Genomic DNA, 22,931 nt, shown 5'->3' on the forward strand with positions numbered 1-22,931 from the left:
GCTGCAGCTCTCAGACCTGCTGATGGACACTTAAGACATTGTTTCAGTATAACAGTATCTGTTAGTCTCACACAGAGAGGTCATCTGTGTAACACTGCAGCAGAGACGATGGGCCTGAGGAACGCTCCCTGCTAATGTCAGCAGAGCCCATCATGGAAGAGTTGGACATCGGAGAAGATGGCAGGAAAGGTGAGTAGAAGATGATGATTGTAGAGTTATGTGAGCGAAGTGACGTCGAGCAAAAACCAACAATTCAGATGAATGGACAGAGACTGTTTTTAGTTTTGCAGAAAGTGTTGGACACAGTTCATCCCGAGGGCGACGAGAATGTCTGAAGCATATTTCCTAACAACCCATCCAGTAGTTATATATTTCAGTCTGGAGAGGTGGACCGACGACCCCCCAACTCGTCAATGACATAAACTAAATAAAGCTACGTTATAAGAGTTTTATTTTAAAGAGGCTACGCATGTACGAGTGGATCCCGTTTAAAACTGACGCTGTAATAAATAATAAGCTCTGAATCCAAGTACGTGTTTATTCTCAAATGACTATTTCCGATCATTCGTGTTGAATAAACACGATACTGTCTCTTCGTGCTGTAGACCAGAGACTGTGGAACGTATGGATGTAGTCTGATCCAGAAATGGAGGAGAAAATAACCTACCTGTCACTCAAAGCAGCCACGTCCTTAAATATGCATAACTTTCCGCCAATAACAAAATTTAAACGGGTGAGTTATATCAGAGTTCACCTTTGTCCGAACTGTAAACGTGTTTATTTCTGCTGTAAAGTTGACTATCGGGGATTGACTCGTTTTCGGAGATGGCCTCGAGTGGCCATTTGAAGAACTGCAGTTCTTGATACTTCCGCGTTGGCTTCATTTTTCCCGCTCAACCTTTGACGCTGTGGGTTCATAATTGTAAAGGATGCCGTCTCCGTCTGCTGTGTTTCACAAAGTAATGCTAACCGTTGCGCGGCCGCTGGGCTTCGACATTTTTATATTTTTTTCTGCGGAGATCAATTAAAGAAATATTGCAACGGTGAATATTTTTTATGTTTCATTTTTGTCCGAGGCTAAATATCCTCTGTGTGAATTGAAATGTATTGACGGTTTATTATTCGCTGATGATTAATTTTGAGTAATAAGTTAAATAATTAGATAATAGAAGAACGAACGGCTCTCAAAGCATCAGAACTATAAACTAAATGTTAACGATGCTTCAGTGTAAAACTAGACGATGTAATAATATCTGTTACTTTTCTTCTCACTTTCTATCATCCAACACACGACCCCTAAACACCATCCCGCGACCTCCTGCCGGGGTCGTGACCCCGAGGTTGAGAAACGATGACAGGTGACAGATATTTGACATCCTGTTGAGAAGTTTCTGCACCACAGACGACTTAACATAGCAGCTACTGAATAAAACATTTTAGAGGAGAAGTGTTGAAGAAAAACTCAAATGTGCACGAAGCGTCTGCGTCCGTGAGACTGCAGACCAGCTGGGATGTTTAGGGTCTATGAGCCTGTCGAACAGTTCCATGTTTAATAACTCAATGCTCTTATATGTGTGTTATTATACAGCAGCTGTGCTGACGAGGTCAGAGCATAAAGAGCCTCCGTGTTGCTAAACAAAGATTTAATCTTAATCGCTCACAAAGCTTTGGTTTGAGAGACAAAGTCCTCATGAAGGAGAAACTGTTGTTTTGTCTCCTGTTGTCGTCTGATCATCGGTTCAGATGATGGAAGAAGAAAACATTTAGGATTAAAGCAGCAGGTGAAGGAGTGAAGGGACCGGCAGGTGAGTCAAGAAATATGAGTTTTATATATAGTGTGGTCCCTCTTTGATTGACAGCCTGAATTCACACTGAGACGATGACATCGGCTCTGTGGTTCAGACTTTAGAGACAGACAGATGGAGACCACATGTTCACACTGCAGCTGTATACAGAGAGACAGACAGGGGAGCAGAGAGGGGCATGTGTGCAGTGAGACAGGATGAGAGAGGTGGATGTGTGCAGTGAGACAGGAAGAGAGAGGTGGATGTGTGCAGTGAGACAGGCAGAGAGCAGTGAGACAGGCAGAGAGTAGTGAGACAGGCAGAGAGATAGGTGGATGTGTGCAGTGAGACAGGCAGAGAGCAGTGAGACAGGCAGATAGAGAGGTGGATGTGTGCAGTGAGACAGGCAGAGAGATAGGTGGATGTGTGCAGTAAGACGGGCAGAGAGAGGTGGATGTGTGCAGTGAGACAGGCAGAGAGTAGTGAGACAGGCAGAGAGATAGGTGGATGTGTGCAGTGAGACGGGCAGAGAGAGGTGGATGTGTGCAGTAAGACGGGCAGAGAGAGGTGGATGTGTACAGTGAGACAGGCAGAGAGATAGGTGGATGTGTGCAGTAAAACGGGCAGAGAGATAGGTGGATGTGTGCAGTGAGACGGGCAGAGAGCTAGGTGGATGTGTGCAGTAAAACGGGCAGAGAGAGGTGGATGTATGCAGTGAGACGGGCAGAGAGAGAGGTGGATGTGTGCAGTGAGACAGGCAGAGAGATAGGTGGATGTATGCAGTGAGACGGGCAGAGAGATAGGTGGATGTGTGCAGTGAGACAGGCAGAGAGATAGGTGGATGTGTGCAGTAAGACGGGCAGAGATAGGTGGATGTGTGCAGTGAGACAGGCAGAGAGATAGGTGGATGTGTGCAGTAAAACGGGCAGAGAGATAGGTGGATGTGTGCAGTGAGACGGGCAGAGAGATAGGTGGATGTGTGCAGTAAAACGGGCAGAGAGAGGTGGATGTATGCAGTGAGACGGGCAGAGAGATAGGTGGATGTGTGCAGTAAAACGGGCAGAGAGAGGTGGATGTATGCAGTAAGACGGGCAGAGAGAGGTGGATGTGTGCAGTGAGACAGGCAGAGAGATAGGTGGATGTGTGCAGTAAAACGGGCAGAGAGAGGTGGATGTGTGCAGTGAGACGGGCAGAGAGAGGTGGATGTGTGCAGTGAGACAGGCAGCGTGTGGCTGTACTGTTGCTGGTGTAGTTTTGAGTGACAGCTGGAGTCCACACTGAGCACTTCTTGTTACTCGCTGCAGATTGGATCCAGATGTTGACTCTGCTACTGTTAGCACTTTCACTCACTGCCTGACTGTTTTACTGTCTACCTGCCTGCCTGTCTCACTGACTGACTTCCTGTCTGTCTGACTGTAGACCTAGCTGAGCTGGTTTCACAAAGATAGACTTTGACTGTGTTCAGATATTAATTAAGAACTAATAGACTTCAGATCGACGTCGACATCTGGCTCCTCACTGGAGATGAGTACTCGATGACGACGTTAGTATTCGTTTAACGTATAGAGTTATCACAAAAAACATATAATAAATATAAATGTAAAGGTACCTCTATTTTTACATTACATTTGTATTGCGAGTACTTTATAATACTTTCACGTGAGAACTCAAATATGGAGATTACTTAAAATGCCCGTCCTTACTCGTGACGGTGTCAAGTTGCACTAATTTGCCTTGAATTCTGGGTAATTTAACCAACTTTATCCAAACTAAAAAACATGGCTGACAGCCGCCGCATCATCGCTGAGCACTCTGTAAATATATGTTCCCATACGAATAAACTGCTATGTCAGTTACGTTTCGAGGGAAGTGTATTTTCTCATTTTCTGACATATCACAAATACTTTGTTTCTGCGTAAGTCCACGTCGGGAGGTCAGACAGATGACGGGACCGCTGTCCACGTCCCGTGAGAAACCAAAAGTCAACGCTGACTTATTTAAATTACGTACGTGAGGTAATTAACGTAACCTACTTAAGTTGCGTAACAAGCTAACTTATTTTAATTATAACCAAATTGTTTTCTTTCAATTTCCAGTGAACACGTTTCCCTCGGAACATAATAGAGAATGCAGTTTTGTTGTATGGAAACATATTTTAGGAGAAATGTTTCCGGAACAATTCAACAGCTTCGAGGAGATTTTACCAGGAACACACAGGATAACATAAAACCTTGACGCTGAGGTCACGATGTTTTCCTGGTTACCTCGCTCTCTAAGAACTCTTCACCTTCTCGTGACTCGCTCCATCGTCAGAAACATTATGAGCCTTGTTCTCTTTTTACGTTTGGTGCCACTGATTGTTACCATGGAAACACGGTCACGTCATTAATCTTCCGTAAAGCGCTGAGAACATGAGAGCGTTAATACACGATGAAGCTACAATATATCTTATATTTACAGCTTTATTTCCACATTGTTTGAGCTTCTGTCTGTATAACTGTCTGTCTGTATACCTGTCTGTCTTACTGTCTGTAGAACTGTCTGTCTGTATAACTGTCTGTCTTACTGTCTGTATAACTGTCTGTCTGTATACCTGTCTGTCTTACTGTCTGTAGAACTGTCTGTCTGTATACCTGTCTGTCTTACTGTCTGTATAACTGTCTGTCTGTATACCTGTCTGTCTTACTGTCTGTAGAACTGTCTGTCTGTATACCTGTCTGTCTTACTGTCTGTATAACTGTCTGTCTGTATACCTGTCTGTCTTACTGCCTGTATAACTGTCTGTCTGTATACCTGTCTGTCTTACTGCCTGTATAACTGTCTGTCTGTATACCTGTCTGTCTTACTGCCTGTATAACTGTCTGTCTGTATACCTGTCTGTCTTACTGCCTGTATAACTGTCTGTCTGTATACCTGTCTGTCTTACTGCCTGTTTAACTGTCTGTCTGTATACCTGTCTGTCTTACTGCCTGTATAACTGTCTGTCTGTATACCTGTCTGTCTTACTGCCTGTATAACTGTCTGTCTGTAAACCTGTCTGTCTTACTGCCTGTATAACTGTCTGTCTGTATAACTGTCTGTCTTACTGCCTGTATAACTGTCTGTATAACTGTCTGTCTTACTGCCTGTATAACTGTCTGTCTGTATACCTGTCTGTCTTACTGCCTGTATAACTGTCTGTCTGTATAACTGTCTGTCTGTATACCTGTCTGTCTTACTGCCTGTATAACTGTCTGTCTGTATACCTGTCTGTCTTACTGCCTGTATAACTGTCTGTCTGTATAACTGTCTGTCTTACTGCCTGTATAACTGTCTGTCTGTATACCTGTCTGTCTTACTGCCTGTATAACTGTCTGTCTGTATACCTGTCTGTCTTACTGCCTGTATAACTGTCTGTCTGTATACCTGTCTGTCTTACTGCCTGTAAACTGTCTGTCTGTATACCTGTCTGTCCTTACTGCCTGTATAACTGTCTGTCTGTATACCTGTCTGTCTTACTGCCTGTATAACTGTCTGTCGGTATACCTGTCTGTCTTACTGCCTGATATAACTGTCTGTCTGTATACCTGTCTGTCTTACTGCCTGTATAACTGTCTGTCTGTATACCTGTCTGGCTTACTGCCTGTATAACTGTCTGTCTGTATACCTGTCTGTCTTACTGCCTGTATAACTGTCTGTCTGTATACCTGTCTGTCTTACTGCCTGTATAACTGTCTGTCTGTATACCTGTCTGTCTTACCTGCCTGTATACTGTCTGTCTGTATACCTGTCTGTCTTACTGCCTGTATAACTGTCTGTCTGTATACCTGTCTGTCTTACTGCCTGTATAACTGTCTGTCTGTATACCTGTCTGTCTTACTGCCTGTATAACTGTCTGTCTGTATACCTGTCTGTCTTACTGCCTGTATAACTGTCTGTCTGTATACCTGTCTGTCTTACTGCCTGTATAACTGTCTGTCTGTATACCTGTCTGTCTTACTGCCTGTATAACTGTCTGTCTGTATACCTGTCTGTCTTACTGCCTGTATAACTGTCTGTCTGTATACCTGTCTGTCTTACTGCCTGTATAACTGTCTGTCTGTATAACTGTCTGTCTTACTGCCTGTATAACTGTCTGTCTGTATAACTGTCTGTCTTACTGCCTGTATAACTGTCTGTCTGTATACCTGTCTGTCTTACTGCCTGTATAACTGTCTGTCTGTATACCTGTCTGTCTTACTGCCTGTATAACTGTCTGTCTGTATACCTGTCTGTCTTACTGCCTGTATAACTGTCTGTCTGTATACCTGTCTGTCTTACTGCCTGTATAACTGTCTGTCTGTATAACTGTCTGTCTTACTGCCTGTATAACTGTCTGTATAACTGTCTGTCTTACTGCCTGAATAACTGTCTGTCTGTATACCTGTCTGTCTTACTGCCTGTATAACTGTCTGTCTGTATACCTGTCTGTCTTACTGCCTGTATAACTGTCTGTCTGTATAACTGTCTGTCTTACTGCCTGTATAACTGTCTGTCTGTATACCTGTCTGTCTTACTGCCTGTATAACTGTCTGTCTGTATACCTGTCTGTCTTACTGCCTGTATAACTGTCTGTCTGTATACCTGTCTGTCTTACTGCCTGTATAACTGTCTGTCTGTATAACTGTCTGTCTTACTGCCTGTATAACTGTCTGTATAACTGTCTGTCTTACTGCCTGAATAACTGTCTGTCTGTATACCTGTCTGTCTTACTGCCTGTATAACTGTCTGTCTGTATACCTGTCTGTCTTACTGCCTGTATAACTGTCTGTCTGTATAACTGTCTGTCTTACTGCCTGTATAACTGTCTGTCTGTATACCTGTCTGTCTTACTGCCTGTATAACTGTCTGTCTGTATACCTGTCGGTCTTACTGCCTGTATAACTGTCTGTCTGTATAACTGTCTGTCTTACTGCCTGTATAACTGTCTGTCTGTATACCTGTCTGTCTTACTGCCTGTATAACTGTCTGTCTGTATAACTGTCTGTCTTACTGCCTGTATAACTGTCTGTCTGTATACCTGTCTGTCTTACTGCCTGTATAACTGTCTGTCTGTATACCTGTCTGTCTTACTGCCTGTATAACTGTCTGTCTGTATAACTGTCTGTCTTACTGCCTGTATAACTGTCTGTCTGTATAACTGTCTGTCTTACTGTCTGTAGAACTGTCTGTCTGTAGAACTGTCTGTCTTACTGCCTGTATAACTGTCTGTCTGTATAACTGTCTGTCTTACTGCCTGTATAACTGTCTGTCTGTATACCTGTCTGTCTTACTGCCTGTATAACTGTCTGTCTGTATACCTGTCTGTCTTACTGCCTGTATAACTGTCTGTCTTACTGCCTGTATAACTGTCTGTCTTACTGCCTGTATAACTGTCTGTCTGTATACCTGTCTGTCTTACTGCCTGTATAACTGTCTGTCTGTATACCTGTCTGTCTTACTGCCTGTATAACTGTCTGTCTTACTGCCTGTATAACTGTCTGTCTGTATACCTGTCTGTCTTACTGCCTGTATAACTGTCTGTCTGTATACCTGTCTGTCTTACTGCCTGTATAACTGTCTGTCTGTATACCTGTCTGTCTTACTGCCTGTATAACTGTCTGTCTGTATAACTGTCTGTCTTACTGCCTGTATAACTGTCTGTCTGTATAACTGTCTGTCTTACTGTCTGTAGAACTGTCTGTCTGTATAACTGTCTGTCTTACTGCCTGTATAACTGTCTGTCTGTATAACTGTCTGTCTTACTGTCTGTATAACTGTCTGTCTTACTGCCTGTATAACTGTCTGTCTTACTGCCTGTCTTACTGTCTGTAGAACTGTCTGTCTTACTGTCTGTAGAACTGTCTGTCTGTATACCTGTCTGTATAACTGTCTGTCTTACTGCCTGTATAACTGTGTCTGCCTGTCTGTCTTACTGTCTGTATAACTGTCTGTCTGCCTGTCTGTCTTACTGCCTGTATAACTGTCTTTCTGCCTGTCTGTCTTACTGCCTGTATAACTGTCTGTCTGCCTGCCTGTCTTACTGCCTGTATAACTGTCTGTCTGTATACATGTCTATGTCTCACACCTATTTTTAAACCTCTAACTTGAGGTTCATTTGAATTCATTCATTTTTTGTCTCTTTCTTCTTTATTTAAATAATTTCCAACAAACTATAATTGTGCAAAAATGTTAAACTTTTTTTTCTTCTAATTTTAAAGCAAAACAATCATAAAAATAAAGACAATTAATTTCCAACATTTCAAAATATTGAACTGATCTTTATGATCAAGATCACACTGAACGATTACAAAACTTAATTTGAGACAAAAGTTTCAACATTTTAAAGAAAAGCCTTTTTCAACCTTTTGTTATGTAACATGTGTGTGTGTGTGTGTGTGTGTGTGTGTGTGTGTGTGTGTGTGTGTGTGACATTTAGAGCTGAAGTTACGAGTTTTCATTACAGATGAATCTGCAGATTATTGCCTTTAATAACAACTTAATTGCTTTTGTAGCAATTAAGTAGCAGCTGGTTGGTCATCAGCTCTGTGAGCACCGCGAGCTCCTCTAATGATGAGCTTCCGGTCCTGCAGGCTGCACAGATTAACTTTACCCTTTCAATAACATGCAGTTTAAATGGAGCATCTAGTTATTAATGCAACAGTTTGTCTCTTTTAACCCGACAGAAACGACCCAGCCAGGATTCTCCCAGGCGGACTCTGCTCCGCTGTACCCCCCTCCTCTCTCCCCTGACCCGGGCAGCCCGCTCACTCACCTGGGGACGCTGCTGGCCGGACACGACGCACCGCGGAGCGGCGGGTGGGACAGGTAAGGCAGGCGAACCAGCTGCAAGCTCCGCAGCAAGAAGTCCCGTTACACACACACACACACACACACACAAACACACACGCAATGTCCCGGGTTAAGTGAGGTGAGGTTACTGTTTATCCCAAACTGTGTCTCAGAGAAGCTTCGCGCGCCGAGAGGAATGAGCGCCGTGAAAATGCGTTCAGGGCTGCGGGATGGCTGCGTGACCTGTCCTCGGTGTTACGCACTGGTTGAATGAGGTGGTGCAGGGATGGTGTGGAGGTATTAAAACTGAAGCAGGAGAAGTATTTGTGGAGGCAGAGACCCCACCCCCCTGCCTTTTGAAACCCGAACAACGGGGAGTGAGAAACCGAGTCAGGGGTGAGGTGGGGCCGTGGTGCGTGAGTCAGGGTGGCATCACTTCCAAACTTTTATTTACTTTAAGTGTCCAAAGCTGAAGCCATTAAAGCCGTTAAATATGTTGTTAACATGCCCCTTTAATGCTTTTGTTTTGTGAGATCAGCTGGTTTTATCAGAAACTCTGATGTTCTTTCACTCTTCAGGCTTAATTATAATACAGATATAAAACATTTGAGATTTTTTCTCCAAGTTTTTGACTTTTTTCTCAAAAAAAATACTTTTTTATTATATTTCCTACAAATACAGATACATCTTTTTACTTTACACTACTCACTTTCTTTTAGGGATTCTCTTGATTAAACTCACCAGAATCTCATATTTCAGAATAATGTACTTTATGTTATTGTATCATAATGATGCATTGATCACGTTGCAGCAGGTGAAGGTGGAGCTCATTCTAATGACTTTATATATATTGTAGTTTAATCTATAATCATTTATACGTTGATTTATATTTTGTATTATTAATCTGAATCTAAATATTTGCCTCTGAGATGTAGTCGAGTACAAGTATAAAATACTCAAGCAAAGTACAAGTGCCTTAAAATTGAACTTAAGTTCAGTACTTGAGTAAATGTACTCGGATACATTTCAGCCCTGGTCTGCAGGACTTACCTGTCGTGGAGTATTTCACCCTGTCATGAGTTCTTCCTCCGCTGGTCTCATGTTTAAACTCACACCCGCTCACTGACAAAACTAAAGATGATTTCAACTCTCAACCTCCAGAACAACCTCCGGACCTGAACGGTCTTTTGGAGGTGATAGTGCACCCCCCTTCACCCCCCCCCCCTTTTCTTTCTCTCCTCTGTCCATTCTGGGTCCTCTGTGTGAAATGCCAGAGGCTCTGAGCTCTCGACCCGTTGACCTTTGACCTCTGAAGAGTAGAAGGTCTCATTTAGACTACTGCTGGCACACACACACACACACACACACACACACACACACACACACACACACACACACACACACACACACACAGCCAGCCAAGTGTAAACCCTGAACTGTGACCTGTGGAGAGCGGTGTGCTGGGTCAGTGGGATCCCCCTCATGTAGGAACAAAACATTCAGTATACAGCTCAGACGTTCCTCCAGAACAAGGAGCCGCCTGCGCTCTGGAGACTTATTTTATATTTCAGGGAAAACATCTTCAAACATCTGGATTTATTCAAGTTTCTCAACAAAAACTACATTTTACAAGATGACATTTGACCACATCATGATAAAGTTACAATAAATCTTCACCCAAAAGCCTTTTTTACTGAATCTATAATAATTCTTGAACGCATCATAATGTAACTCAATGCAACGTTAGCTGTTAGCTCAAAGGCAAAGTGTAAATGGACAACGACGAGCTGCAGGTTCCTCTGAAACCTCCGGCGAGGACTTTAAACGTCTCAGACAGAGATATACAATTCTTGTCTGTCAGAATAAATGTGCTGCAGTTACCACCGACTCTCTGAAGACTCTTTGTGTGGCTGTTAGACATTTGCATATTACATCATCTACAGAGCAGCACCGTTGGGGGTGCTTTGAGAGTTAAACGGTTTCTTTTCGTCTCATTTGTGCAGGTTTGGCGGCTGCTAATACCGCACAATCTTGTTGTGAATTTGTCTCTAAGTCTATTTGTGTTCTATAATTGGTCTATATTGGCAGTACAAACCCACTTACAGTCAGCTGTGATGTCAGAGACCAATGCAAAGACACCCAGCTGGTCTAAAACGTTTAGCAGGAGGAAACTTTCCCTTTTCTGCTAATTGTTCTGAAAATAGCAGCACAAATGTTTCACCCTGAAGACTCACAGTGTGATTTTATGAGCAGAGAACATGAGCTCTTGTTGTTAAGACCTCTGAACGTCTGTCAGTGTGTTGTGTGTGTTGTGTGTGTTGTGTGTGTTGTGTGCGTCGTGTTATTGGGCTGCTGCTCTCAGAGTCACTCTGCTCTTCTGTCCCGAAGAAGAAGTCTACATGCTCTTGTTTGCATCGTCATGCAGTCATGTCGCGTCCTCTTTCTTGCGTTGTCTGTGTCAGTTTTAAGAATTTGTTTTTATTTTGAAAGGACTTTCATGGGCCACGGCATCAACATCCTGCAGAGTTCACATTTATTTGTGTTTCATTGAAAATGGTTCAAAGAAATAGTGACGTATTGACTTTCTTTCTAAGAGTTAGATGTTCGGATGAATCCGACTCTCGTGTTTGTACGTTAAATATGAAGCTGCAGCCACAGCTTAAATACTGGAAACGGCTAGCTCTGTCCGAAGGTTACATAATCCACCTGCACCTCTAAAACACGTCATATTGTTTGTTTACAAACCAAAAGTGTAGCAACAGTTTGTGCCGGACGATTATATAATAATAATATAAATAAACTTTTTCTTATAAAGCACTTTCCAAGTTACAAAGTGCTTTACAAGACAAACAAAAAGACTCTGCCACCTCCGTGAGCCCGACACGTAAAATATATTTCCTGGTTGTTTGTGACTGACGGATTTCTTGTCCAATCAGGAGAGTGGACCTGGGCTTTCAGTTACTGGGGCGAGAAGCTCACGCAGACCAGAGTGTCACCATCCTGCACGCCAAGGTCGCCCAGAAGTCCTACGGTAACGAGAAAAGGTTTGATGATGCCAACTCTTTTCCAATTATATTCTAATGAGCCTGCATGTGACATGAGAAGGGGAGTCACATGTTTCCACAGATATGTTTGTGCAGAAGCATAATAATAATGTCATCTTTACATTTTAACATTTTAACAGCTAATGTTCGTGCTCAATAATATGTTGATTCTATAGTTTGAGTCTGTTTAATGGCCGCAGGTTCTTCTGCCCTCCTCCGTGTGTTTACATCAGCGGTCATGGATGGAGAGTCATGCAGAACCATCTGACAGGTGAAGAATACAGCTCTTTGAGTCTGGGTTTGAAATGCTCTCTGTTCCTCTTCGTTCTTCTTTCTCCTCCTTCATCCCTCCATTGTTGTTTCCTCTCGTCTCCCTCCAGCAGCTGGCTACGGAGACTCTGTGTATGGAGTGTGTGGTTACATGTGTCTGGACAGCTCCAGTCAGTCTCAGGCCGACACTTTCAAACTGGTCTTTGATGAGCAGCCGAACTCCAGGGTGAGTGTGTGTGTGTCTGCATGTGTGTGTGTGTGTGTGTGTGATTTATCTGATGTAATGCCATGTGCATACCTGTCTGCTGTGTTTGACTGTTCCTGTCCTCACATTCTCCGTCTGTCTCTCAAATTCCTTCAATGACAGAAACACCAATTTTCTGGAAACGTAAACTGGCCTTTGTCCCGCCTCAATTATCTGCTAAATTCCTCTCCAAACAACAGAACTTCTGTTGCATCCATATTCCTTCTTCGTCCTCAACAGGGAAGAAGCCAGCTTCATATTCATACGGTTGTAGATTTGTAGAATTAATAGGTTTATATTTTCAGACATTATCAGTAAAAATCATATTTTCTGTTTTCCTGTGAAAGAAAAAAGTCAGCTTTTCAACTGAAATCAAGTTCAAGTTTCAACAACATGTTTACAGCAGCCGTTACTTCATTAATCCAACGATGAGTCTCGGCAGCAGGACCAGAGCCTCCGGGTCTGAAACCTTAATTGTGAAACCTGCATCCTCTCTAATGTCCAGCAGGGGGCGAAGAGAAGGCAGCTTGTATAGAAGTCTATGAGAAAATGAGCCGATTATTATTATTATTATAATCCGAACCAAGACGGCAAACTTTATTACTCTTTTCAGTCTTGCCAAAGGCCGCGAATACCGACACTCCTTCCCTTCTTACCTTTCACAATAAAACCCGAGACATATACAAACTAAACTAATTACTTTACTCCGAAGGTGACGCTGTAACGTAACGTTGCTCTTTAATGGCAGTAACTTTACACTCGTAGTTCCAAAGACATATTCATAATGATTAAACTCTGATTGGTGTTGATTAAAGTTCTTTAAAGTCCGAGCAGCCGCTGAACTGCAGCTGACGTCAGACCTGCAGACGTTGACTCGACAAACAGTCGTGTGTGACAGAAACACGAAGCTGCTGTAAACACACCGTGTGTGTTCACTGAGGGAGGAACAGACGTCTCTGTCCGGAGCGGAGCTGCACAGATTAGTCGACACAAAAATACTATTTACATAATCGATTAATCGTTAAAGTAATATTCATGGAACAATGTCTTTAAATGCTTTGCAGCCTCTCAGCTTTTCTCTGTTTAAAGTGACATTCAATTCACTTCAACTTTATTTATATTGCACAATTCAGACATAATACATGCAACACCATGTGCTTTGAATAAAAATGACATACTGTATATTAATCATTTTTACAGAATATACAAGACAAACACAACACAAAGTTGTTCACACACACACACACACACACACACACACACACACGCACCCTCACACACACACACACACACACACACACACGCACCCTCACACACACACGCACCCTCACACACACACACACACACACACACACACACACACACACACACACATGCACACACACACACGGACCCTCACACACACACACACACACACACACACACACACACACACCCTCACACACACACACACACACACACACACGCACACACACACACACACACACAGGCACCCTCACACACACACACACACACACGCACACACACACACACACACCCTCACACACACATATGCTAGATCTGCACAATATTCCTGAAGACTCTCCATCTTCTGAACTTAAATATTATAAACACGCTTCGTCTCCACTCGATGTTTTAATAAAGTTTCAGTGCTCCCCGTCACACTCTCTCTCTGTCTTCCCGTACAGATGTTTGCGTCGGCCAAGTCTCTGTTCATCTCTGATCAGGACAAGAGGAAACACTTCTGCCTGCTGCTGCGACTCTTCCTCGGCAACAGACAGGAAGTGGGTTCATTTCAGAGCCGGATGATCAAAGTCATCTCCAAACCCTCCCAGAAGAGACAGTCCATGAAGAACGCCGACCGTGAGTCGCCTTTCAGTGTGTTTCCATCAAATTGATTTTATTCTTCTTGTGCAGGCAGTTTAGTTTGGGCATTATTGGCAAAAACCCAAATTTTAATTGAGTTTTACCCAAGGGAATGTTCTTATGTTGGAAAGTAAAATAAAATGTCTTCTCTGTCCTCAGTCAGGAGCTTCACACAGTAATCTGTACGAGAACAAGTCGTTCATTTTCAATTATCGTCCTGGTCGTGACCCCGCAGCCTGTGTTCTTTGCAAACATGTGGGTCTGTAAAACAGTTTCAGAGATGGAGAGAAAGTGTTGCTAAGAGTTTAGCCTACTGCTAACTCTCTCTCTGACCTGTGATTGGCCAAATCCAACGTTAGATTTTGTAAAGTCTGAAAGCAGCCGTGAGGAGGTGCAGGAGTCTGCAGCGTGTCTGCAGCGTGCCTGCAGCGTGTCTGCAGCGCACACACAGACACACACACACACACACTCACACACGCACACACACACACACACACACACACACACGCACACGCACACGCACACACACACACAGTTGATGCTTCAACCAATAAAAAGCAGATTCCTGTAAAGAGATGATTTAACTCTGAGAGCTCATTCTGTGTTGTACTGAGTGTGTGTGTCCGGGTGTGTTTTATTAATCTTTACAGTATTTGTGTGTGTGTGTTTTCAGTGTGTATCTCATCGTGCTCCAGAGTAGCTTTGTTCAACCGTTTACGCTCGCAGACGGTCAGCACTCGTTACCTCTCAGTGGACAGAGGAGCTTTCATAGCCAGCGCCAGACAGTGGACAGCCTTCACCATAACCCTGGGTACGTGTGTGTGTGTGTGTGTGAGTGTGTGTGTGTGTGTGTGAGTGTGTGTGTGTGTGTGTGTGTGTGTGAGTGTGTGTGTGTGTGTGTGTGTGTGTGTGTGTGTGTGTGTGTGTGTTAGCCACACATTCACTTATTCCATACTATAAAAGTCACATTGCGGTCAGTCTATTCATGAATTGACTGTTTAATTTAAGATTAAAATCAGAAGATCAAAGTGTTTCTATAATCCAGATATTTCATAAAAAGTCACAATTACTCACAATATAAAAAACAGACAATTAAGGTACAACATTTATTTTAATCAGAATTGCTTTATTTACCAAATGTTACATGTTCTGTTGGAGGCATGAACTTTAAACAAGTTCATGTCTTAATTTATCTGACGTCTGAGGAGGTAACATCAGGAGTCACAAAGACTCTGAAGCAGAGACGACCAGAGGCATCAAACTCGTTACCTTCCACTCACCAGACGCCGTCTCTCAGCGGCATAAATACTGTCACTGTGCACACTGTGCAGCGTTTCCCTCAAACACGTCTGGAAAAGTCTGAAGATCTGTGAAGTTATTTATTTAACACAGAGCTCCGTGTGCACGGACCTCCCAGCACCAAAACCCAAACCTCATTCATCCATCTGCACTCTCTCCTCTCTACTGTCACACACACACACACACACACACACACACACACACACACACACACACACACACACACACACACACACACACACACACACAATTTATATTTGTCTATTCTGTAGAAAAGTATATCATTTTAGGAAAACACTTTTTTATGGGATTAAAATGCTACAAAGTGTGTGTTTGATTAAGTGAGAGTATATCCATGAATGTGTTTGAATATGTGTGTGTGTGTGTGCGTGTGTGTGTGTGTGTGTGTGTGTGTAGTGGAGGACCAGCGTGCTGACCAAGGAGACTTTGTGCTGAGCGAAGGCTTCATCTGCTACGGCTGTGTGGTCCAGTTAGTGTGCAGTGAGTCTGGAGTCTCTCTGCCACCCATGGTAACACACACACGCACACACTCGCACACGCACACACACACACACATCATTACAGTTAGTGTTTAATGTCTCAAAAGGTTGTTGACGAACATATTTAGTTTTAGTTTCAGTTTAGAAATCCAAAGTGTTCCTTTCACAGTAAAAGCAGAGGCTTCTAAAGAAACCTTTATGTTTGTAGCAGCAGAATGATTTGTCTGTCCTGATTACCCTCAGGGTACGACCACCGCTCTGTCTATATGTCTTACAGATGTGCAGGTGTTACATAACCTGATAATCACAAGAACTCTGTTATTGTTCAGCTCGACCTCCACTTTGAGTTAAACTTAGACAAACCTCAGCAGAGTCCTTCACAAGTCGCTGAGCAGACGCTTTCTGAAGGTATCTCCACCTCCATGTGTTTTTGTAGTCGAGGCTTTTGGCTGCACGGTTTGTTTGAAGACGGAGAAGTTCTTCCTGCTGAGCAGCTCGTTGTTGGGCTGCAGAGGTGGAGGTGCAGACCCCAACCTTCAGCTGCACCAGCAGCTTGACTGTCAGTGTTTGGATATCTGTGGAGGCCGTGTTTCAATGTGTGGATTCTGAGGATTAGGGCTCAAGGTCTGCAGAACCTCCGGCGATGTTCAGACCACCTGCAGTGAGACGGAGTACGCTCCTTTTTAAAAGTGTTTGTTAGCTCAGTCAGCTTGATGTTGGCAGTAGGGCTGCACGGAGTGAGACATATGATGTACAATTACTTACTTATTACTACAAGATTCACAGAGAGGATGTGGACGATGCTCGACGTCAGTAGAGCTTCCTTTGATCTCTATCGTTGGTTGGATGTGCGTCTTTCTTCGTCCTCCGCACATCTTCATATCTAAAGTTTACAGATTGCATAAGTTACGTCACCAGGTTCTTTATGATCTTTGGGTTTGAATCTGAACTACAGTGTTGACAAATAGGTGCTTTTACTTTACGCTTTGATTTAAAATCCTCTCGTCCTGTGTGACACTTTATAATTGTAGTGTCGGTCGTCCGACCGTGTATTGAACTTGGTTTCATTTATGTATAAAAAGCAGAAGTACGGGGGGCGATGGACAAGTTGTGCTGTCGGTGTGTCGACGCACAAGCCGAATTAGATAAAAATAAATATTAAAGTGTAGTGAGTTCTGCTTCTCTGCTGCTTTAAGTCTTCTGCTGAAATACAACACATTACTCGTTGAATAATAACCCTAACCAAAAGTAAAAAATAATGATTGTTTGAAGTTCAACTCTCAAGTGCAGAATCTCTAAAACTATGTATTGTGCAGTCGCAGTAGAACGCTGAGTCCTCGTCTAAACGCTTTGCTCTCCATACTGCACCTTTATAAAGTAACTTGTTGTTTTAACCTCTTTCTGAATCTTAACCAACGTGTCCTCCTCCTGATGTAACGTGTGCAGCTTTGTTAGCAGAGAAAGTAGCAAGTTAACTCAATACAGTCGTGTTTTCTTAGTTTTTTAAAGCTTTTATTGCCTTCAGAGGAGTTGAGTTAAAGACGCAGTGACCCTAATCCTAACCCTAACCCTAACCCTAACCCTAACCCTAACCCTGTTAGGGTTACATTTCCTAATTCTGAAAAAAAAGAAAAATTATATTTTTGGAAAGCTTAGAATCTCGTCTATTTTAATCTGGAGATGAAAATCACAACAGCGGTACAATCAGCTCCTCAAACTAGCAAGTACACTCAAAATCAAAATCATAACTCTGAGCCCACTTACCTATAAAGCCTCATAAATATCCTCTTTTCAGCAATATTTTGAAAAAGACGCTCCTAAGGCTTTGCCAGAGGTCCACACGTTCGTCTCCGGGAAAAAGATATCCACTGTGAACATCGTCACATCGATAAAAGTCCATGAACAGCTGTTGCAATCTGTGAAATCAGCTGAAAATTTATCGGACCGGCTCATTGCAGAGACACAAGCTCAGGGCTCCCACTAATTCAGCGTAATGCCCCCCCGTGGCATAAAAAAGGTTGGGGACCCCTGGTATAGACAATGAACGCCTCGTTCGTTAGATTCTTCCTATGGTTTGTTTCTACAAAATAAAATTTATTTTCAAAATTATATTTATTATTTATTTTTCAGAAGAAAATACAAAAAAAACATAAAAATATTAGAAAGAAATGTGTTTATACTTCACTTCCTCTGTGTGATTACTACTAACAGGGACTATGGGTGTATAATAGTTATTTATAAATAGATAAAAATATTATAATATGTACACATGCACATGTTTGTGTACGCCTGGTGTTACTCTTAGAAAGATATGTCTAATAAATTAAGGTTTTATCCTTTTTATCTGAAACTGGAAGTTTTACTTGATAACACTTGGTGCTATGTGTTTATTGTGTTTTCCAGTCCAGACCGACCAGCTGTACCATCTTCAGACATCTTTTTCAACAACAAACGGAGTGTATTTTCTTCACATTCAGTATATTCAGACCACTATTACTCAGTGCCAGAAGCTCTTGGAGTGATTCTTCACTGTTCTGCAAGAACAATAAGAGAGTTCTCTTTTGAATGAGACCAAAATCATGCAGCTGGTGCAAATGGTTGAAGAGCAGCTTTCAATTTACTTTGGGTGTCGTTTGTAGGTATTTTCGGGTAAATCCCCCCCCCCCCCCCCCCCCTTTAACAGGGAAACAGATGATGTTTAGTGAGAAGGCATCCGTCTGTCGGTCCAACACTTTGGTCCGGACGGAAATATATTAACTTGTGAAGATATTCTTGTTTACTTGAAGGTGAATGTTAAAGAATACTTCACCCTTGAAATGACGTGTGTGTATCGATTACTCTCCTCGTGTTGCTTTCAACTTCTGAAGAAAATGTTTCTCTTGCCTGTCTCCTCCGTGAACTAAGAATCCGAAATGTAAATGTCATATAGTTCAGTTGTTAGATATCATTTACATTAATTCATCGTCTCGTCTGTGTGTCCAGTTGATCCGTAAGGTCAACAAGCAGCACGCCATCTTAGATGTGGACGAGCCGGTCTCTCAGCTCCACAAGTGTGCCTTCCAGTTCAGAGACAACCCCCACGCATACCTGTGTTTATCCAATGATGCCATCATACAGCACCAGGTGAGACCCCCCCCCCCCCCCCTCCCTCTCTTCCTCTGCTCCTCCTCTTCTAAACTTGTCCTCTGTCCTCTCCGTCCCTCCAGGCCCCGTCCTGCGCCGGAGACCCCAGCAGAGCGGCGCTGAACGACGGGTCCTGCTGGACCATCATCGGAGTGGAAGCAGTGGAGTTCACCTTTAATCAGGGTCCCACCTGCATCCAGACCCCAGTTACTCCTTTTCCTGTTATCACCGGGTTAGAGGTGAGTTAGGACACACACACACACACACACACACACACACACACACATACAAACGCACACACGCACACGCACACACGCACGCACGCACACACGCACACACGTACACACGCACGCACACACACACACACACACGCACACGCACACACACACACACTTAAACGATCTACGGTGCATGTAGGGCGTGTCCAACTCCAATTTTGCTTGTTAAACAGTGCATCGTGTGTGTGTGTGTGTGTGTGTGTGTGTGTGTGTGTGTGTGTGTGTGTGTGTGTGTGTGTGTGTGTGACTGCAGGTTAATGGTGGCGGACACGTTGCAATGCTGGAGATCCACGGAGAAAACTTCAGCCCTCATCTCAAAGTGTGGTTTGGAAACAGCGAAGCTGAGACGATGTTCAAGTGAGTTACCAGGAGACACAGAGGAAGAGGAGGAGGAGGAGGAGGAGGAGGAGGAAGAGGAGGAAAAGGAGGAGGAGGAAGAAGAGGAGGAAGAGGAGGAGGTTAACGGAGTGGCTAGCTGTTTTCTGGTTGCTAACAGTAGCTGCAGTCAGCTGTTAGCTGAGTTAGCTGTTAGCTCAGTTAGCTGTTAGCTCAATCAGCTGTTAGCTGAGTTAGCTGTTAGCTCAGTTAGCTGTTAGCTCAGTTAGCCGTGCTGTCTCTGTCTTGTTTTGTTGAACTTGCTTGATCTTTGGCTGTTAACAAAGTTGTCGCTTGTTTTTGATCATAAGCGATGTTAGCATAACAGATGCACGCGCAACGCTCCATATTCACAACAGCAGTGTAAATGTGAATTGCACTCTGAAGCTGTAGGGGGCGCTAAATCACAAAAATTGTATTAAAAAAGTATTATCAGCTAAATTAACTTTAATTATTAAAAGTAGTTGTTTTGCAGAAAATCTGCGTCTTGTGAGTGATATGATGAAAAATAGTTTTAATTACTTTATGTACAGTTAACTTGGAGTCGTGAGACGATTAATGGGAGAGAGAAGAAGAAACTAAATTCTGATAAAATACATTTGGATCCATTTTTCAGATATCGTTGACTTTGACCTCTTTGGGCCTCAAACACTTATTAAAATAAAACAATGTGCAGAGTTGGGAACTAACAGACCTAAAACTAAAACAGTTTTTTATAAACTGAATTTGTTTTAATGTTGAATCAGAAAAGTATTAAATACTTACATAAAGTACAAGTAGCTCAAAGTTGTAGTTAAGCTACTTATTTAAATACTTGATCGAGTCTGAACTTGATTATGTGAGGTGATCGCATGAGAACTTTCTGTGTTGGGGGATTTTTGCTTCAGTTTGTCTCTGTTTGTATTTATTTACGGCTGCTCCGTGCCGTTCGTCTCCTGCTGCTGCAGCACCAAAGGGCAAATTAAAGTTTTACTTTTGTTTAAGTGCGACCGCTCATGTGACGCTGGCTGCTCATAAAAGTTGGTTTTATTGCATATTAAGTGGCACTTCCACACCAAATATTACATAATGCAGGTTCAACCCAAATTATATTTAATTTGACCCTGAATTTAAAAGCAGTTATTTGTTGAGGAATTTCAATAAAGAGCAACAGACTGAAGTCTGACTTCAACTCGCCTGCATGCAAAACACTGAAACATACAATATAATGATTGTCCCTGCTGAACATCAATAACACATGAAAGCATGAATTATCTCATAAACAGTTAGCTTAGCTTAGCTTAGCTTAGCTTAGCTCAAAGACAGTAAACAGGGGAAATCAGCCAGCCAGCCAATCAGCACGCTCCCTGATGATTAACATGTTATATAATGTTTGTTCTGGCCGCCCTGAATCCAAAGTGTAAGGGTTAGCTTCCCCCTGTTTTCAGTCTTTATGCTAAGCACAGAAAATATCCCTTTAAATGCACCATGGCTGCAACTAACACATTTATTACTTACGAGACGTTTTTGGATTTTAAATCCAAAGCAAGCCGAGCTTGATGAATTCAGGATCAGCTGCTGAAGTTGAATGAATCAGCTGGTCACAGAATAATCAACATATTGTTTCAGCGTCTTCGTCCGGGTTCAAAGAGTCTTGCTGGGGCTTTGGTAGTTTAGGACTCTGCACATCACTGGGGAAAGAGGCTGGGCAGTTTTCCCAACAAGTTTGACTAAAAATATTCTCGACAGTCGTGACATTCCACTTACTGAACTTAACTGTATTCATCCTTTTAGAGAGTCCGAGCCAAGAGCTGCGAAGTATAAAGGAGCTTATGTTATATTCTAGCATCACCAAGAGGAACTTGGAACAGTCCCCCCCCAGAATCTCATGTGACGCGTCCCGAATCTAAACAAGCTCTCTGACGTCAGTGTCCACCTCAGAGCCCACACCTGAAGTGCTGAGGCATCGTAAGTCAGGGTCTCTGGCTTAGGGCGGCTCGCCATAAGCGCCTGCAAATATTCCTCCCATCAGCAGCAGCTCTGCAGCGTAAAGCAATTATATATTTATATACATATGCATACATATATACATATATATACATATATTATATATATATTATATATATATATATATATATATATATATATATATAATATATATACATATATATACATATATTATATATATATTATATATATATATATATATATATATATATATATATATATATATATGTATATGTAGAGTAATTATATAACGTCCATAATGTTTGTACAAGAAGCTGCAGCCAATTAGGAACACAAAACCAGGAAGGTTTTCTTCAGAGCGAAGAGTTCAGAGACCGACTTATACATCTATTGCCAAGATGTTTATTAGAGCTTTCATTTCTGTACTTACTGGATTTGAAACATCTTCCTTCTAACAGTGTGATGAAGGGAATAATAGGAGATCAGTTAACAGTAAGACTAGCTGGTTACTGATGTGACCTTTAGTCCAGGATCAGTTTTCTTCCTTTCACGTCTGTGTGTTTCCTCTCAGGTCTCCTAAATCTCTGCTCTGCGTCGTCCCTGACGTCTCTGTGTTCAGTGACGGCTGGCGCTGCCTGCGACGCATCATCACTGTCCCTCTGTCTCTCATCCGATTGGACGGCCTGATCTATCGCACGTCCTTCAGCTTCACCTACACACCTGAGCTCCAACCGCCGCCGCTGGCCCTCCGAGGAGCGGCGGGAGGAGGGAAGAGAGAGGGAGGGATGGAGGGAAGCCAGCAGGACGACGTCCTGTTAGAAACGATCCATCAGGAGTTCACCAGAGCCAACTTCCACCTGTTCATGCAGAGTTAGCTCACCTGCAGACAGAGGGGGGGCTGATACCTGAGTATCAGGTGGAGTCACAACGTGAAACTGTTTTTTTTATCAAAGCCGGTCAGTGGACTAGAACCACATTGTGACACATCCTGGACCACAATATTCTCTATATCCACTCTGTGACAATTATGAAGAAGTCTTGCAAAACAAAAAATACATATTTGTACAACATAGTGATCAAGTTATGGTACGTAAATTAATAAATTAGGTGCATATGATTGTATCGGAATGAATCCACCGCTGAGTCGTTCATTAGTAAGAAATGTGTTTAAATACATTTTACATTAAAAGCGGTCCAAGGAGGCGATGACAGGACGGTGCTTCGGTCATAAAGGATTTCCATAAGCTAGCGTGACGCTGTGTAAATAATTCCCAAAGAATATAGACTTCTGGTTTTCCTGATTATTCTAAGTATCTCGTGCCGTGTTGTATCCAGACACCATCAGTGTCTCCATCGCTCTTCTGCTTAACTTCCTCCTCCTTCTATTTGATCGGCTAAAGCCAGGCGGTTAC

The 22,931-nt window shown here is 42.7% G+C and overlaps 2 protein-coding genes across 4 annotated transcripts in view; one reads left to right on the forward strand and one right to left on the reverse strand.

Annotated features, from left to right (window-relative positions):
- matn4 (matrilin 4) overlaps positions 1 to 8,806 on the reverse strand; it is a 36,302-nt gene extending 27,496 nt beyond the window's left edge. For both annotated transcript variants that reach the window (XM_029431570.1, XM_029431571.1), the window contains exon 1: positions 8,557 to 8,806. The gene's annotated coding sequence lies outside the window, so the exon portion shown is untranslated. The remainder of the gene's footprint in view (positions 1 to 8,556) is intronic.
- rbpjl (recombination signal binding protein for immunoglobulin kappa J region-like) lies at positions 8,401 to 22,528 on the forward strand. 2 transcript variants are annotated; one of them, XM_029431573.1, is made up of 11 exons: positions 8,401 to 8,609; positions 11,510 to 11,617; positions 11,818 to 11,888; positions 11,998 to 12,113; positions 13,820 to 13,994; positions 14,671 to 14,808; positions 15,714 to 15,826; positions 18,779 to 18,919; positions 19,003 to 19,158; positions 19,451 to 19,554; positions 22,091 to 22,528. In XM_029431573.1, the coding sequence occupies exons 1-11, from the start codon at positions 8,437 to 8,439 to the stop codon at positions 22,392 to 22,394; spliced, it is 1,599 nt and encodes a 532-aa protein (XP_029287433.1). In that variant the 5' UTR covers positions 8,401 to 8,436; the 3' UTR covers positions 22,395 to 22,528. The 2 variants fall into 2 exon arrangements, with proteins under 2 accessions (XP_029287433.1, XP_029287434.1); XM_029431574.1 differs by having other exon boundaries at positions 12,001 to 12,113.
- The last annotated feature ends 403 nt before the right edge of the window (positions 22,529 to 22,931 follow it).

Source organism: Cottoperca gobio, chromosome 5 (genome assembly GCF_900634415.1).
Source record: "Cottoperca gobio chromosome 5, fCotGob3.1, whole genome shotgun sequence".
Lineage (NCBI taxonomy): Eukaryota > Metazoa > Chordata > Actinopteri > Perciformes > Bovichtidae > Cottoperca > Cottoperca gobio.